Consider the following 1,852-nt stretch of genomic DNA (forward strand, 5'->3'; position numbering starts at 1 on the left):
ATAAAAATAAAATTATGATTCAGGCTGTAATATAGCGCACTAGGAAAAAGGGACTGTGATGCAATAATCATTCATGATGCAGCTTATAACTGAAATGCACAGATGTTTTTAAATGGAAAATTTAGTTTTTTTGGTGAAGAAAAACATAAAAATAATTATGTCATAGTTATCTCATTTTCCTTCAAAAGAGTTGCCTTGTCCATCCCTACAAGTTGCGCTGCCATTACAAATTGAAGCAATAAAATACAAATGCATGTAGAAGAAGCTCACCTTTTTTTAATTCATGTATAACTGATAATGTGAGGGTGCTTATACATAATATTTATTTCATCTATAAAATATATTACCTTTCCTGAAAGCAAAACTAGATAAAAATCGTCAGGTTTCATTTGATAAGAAGCAACTAATTTTTCAAGTGTCAATCAAGGCAGTCAACTGGATCAGCAAATAAATGCATTGCAAATTCAAAAAAAAAAAGAAAAAAAAGAAAAGAAAAACCACATTCTAACAAAGACACTTATCTTCTGGCCAAAAACAAAAAACAAAGCCACGACATTCGAGCGCTAAGCCCGCTTTCCAGCGACACACACGGCGACGATCGTTTACTTCTCTAAGGTAGCGAATACTGTTTTCAAAAAGACTGCGGGTTCTGACGCGGGAAATAAAACGGGAGGCAGAGGGAGCGCTTCAGCAGAAACCACGGCGACGCTTCGTGATGTTGGTCGTATTCCCTCCTAGGCCCTGTGCTCTTCGCCCTCCGCCGTTGTCATGGCAACCCTGGGATTGCCAGCCGTCACACCAGCTCGCTGTGACCAGGTGCGGCATTGAAGCTGTCTGCAAGGAACAAAAAAAAATAAATGATGCTGCGGAGGTGAGCTCCACTGGTACCCAGATACAAAAGTGTAAGTAACTTTGACTCACACTCCTACTCCGTTAGACACACGCACACACACACACGCGTACACACACAGATAAAAACAGAGAGACATGTACCAGACAAGTCCAGAGACTTGTTTCTGTTTTGTGGTAGTCTAGGTTTTTTCACGGGGGGTTTGCGATTTGGGGGCTTCTCAATGTTATTGGGGCTTTCTCTTTCAGAGCCTGAGATCAGTGAAGGACAGGAGACAAGTCAACAGTTAGAAAAAACACACTTTACACAAACAGCAACAACACACTGAGATATGCACCACCTCATCTCCAAAAGGGCTGGCTGCTTTTTCTGGTTTCCGAGAAAGAAAACAAGCAAAGAAAAGTCCCTTCAAACTGAGACTTTCAGGTGAGCGTCGTCGCTGCACCTGCATTCAGATGTAACTTTAGTTTGTAAAAAATCATAAATATGGTTGCTTTCTATGGGGTTTAGCTCGCTTAAAAAGTTCACAGACAAATGGAAACTGTCTTCCAATTTACAAAACGGGGAAATGTAATATTCTAAAGAAACAAGAAGAAAAAAACCTCAGCAAACTTTCTTTCTTTTTTTTACATGATGAAAAGTTAAACGTCCTATTTTTGGAGGTGAGCGACGACCACAGCTGTTACTTTTAATGGATAAACCCAGAGAACGATGTTGTACCTGCGTCACAGGACATCGCCTTTCTGTTCCTCTGCGGCTTCACGGGAGCCTGAGGTCTCAGTCCTTCGTCACCTGAGCAAAACATTCAAACAGCTGCAATCAAAGAGCCGTCCTCCTTACATGCGCCTTTTTTCAAACAAAAAGTGTTGTGTGCATTCAAACTCATTACACTTTTACAGTGATGCAGCACAGTGTGAAAATTTGGTGACGATAACGATAACCGATACTATTATTGGCCGATAACCGACATTAACAGACTCTATTATGAGATCTAAGACGGGG

At 40.6% G+C, this 1,852-nt stretch overlaps 1 protein-coding gene across 2 annotated transcripts in view; it reads right to left on the reverse strand.

The window, feature by feature from the left end:
• Positions 1 to 254: 254 nt before the first annotated feature.
• LOC103463819 (leucine-rich repeat-containing protein 16B-like) overlaps positions 255 to 1,852 on the reverse strand; it is a 41,106-nt gene continuing 39,508 nt past the window's right edge. The window contains exons 38-40 of one of the 2 annotated variants that reach the window (XM_008407424.2): positions 1,571 to 1,642; positions 994 to 1,101; positions 255 to 834 (exon numbers count right to left, since the gene is read on the reverse strand). In XM_008407424.2, coding sequence (XP_008405646.1) covers positions 794 to 834; positions 994 to 1,101; positions 1,571 to 1,642 — 221 coding nt within the window. In that variant the 3' untranslated portion in view covers positions 255 to 793. The remainder of the gene's footprint in view (positions 835 to 993; positions 1,102 to 1,570; positions 1,643 to 1,852) is intronic. The other variant, XM_008407425.2, reaches the window with a different exon arrangement.

This window comes from Poecilia reticulata, linkage group LG4, assembly GCF_000633615.1.
Source record: "Poecilia reticulata strain Guanapo linkage group LG4, Guppy_female_1.0+MT, whole genome shotgun sequence".
Lineage (NCBI taxonomy): Eukaryota > Metazoa > Chordata > Actinopteri > Cyprinodontiformes > Poeciliidae > Poecilia > Poecilia reticulata.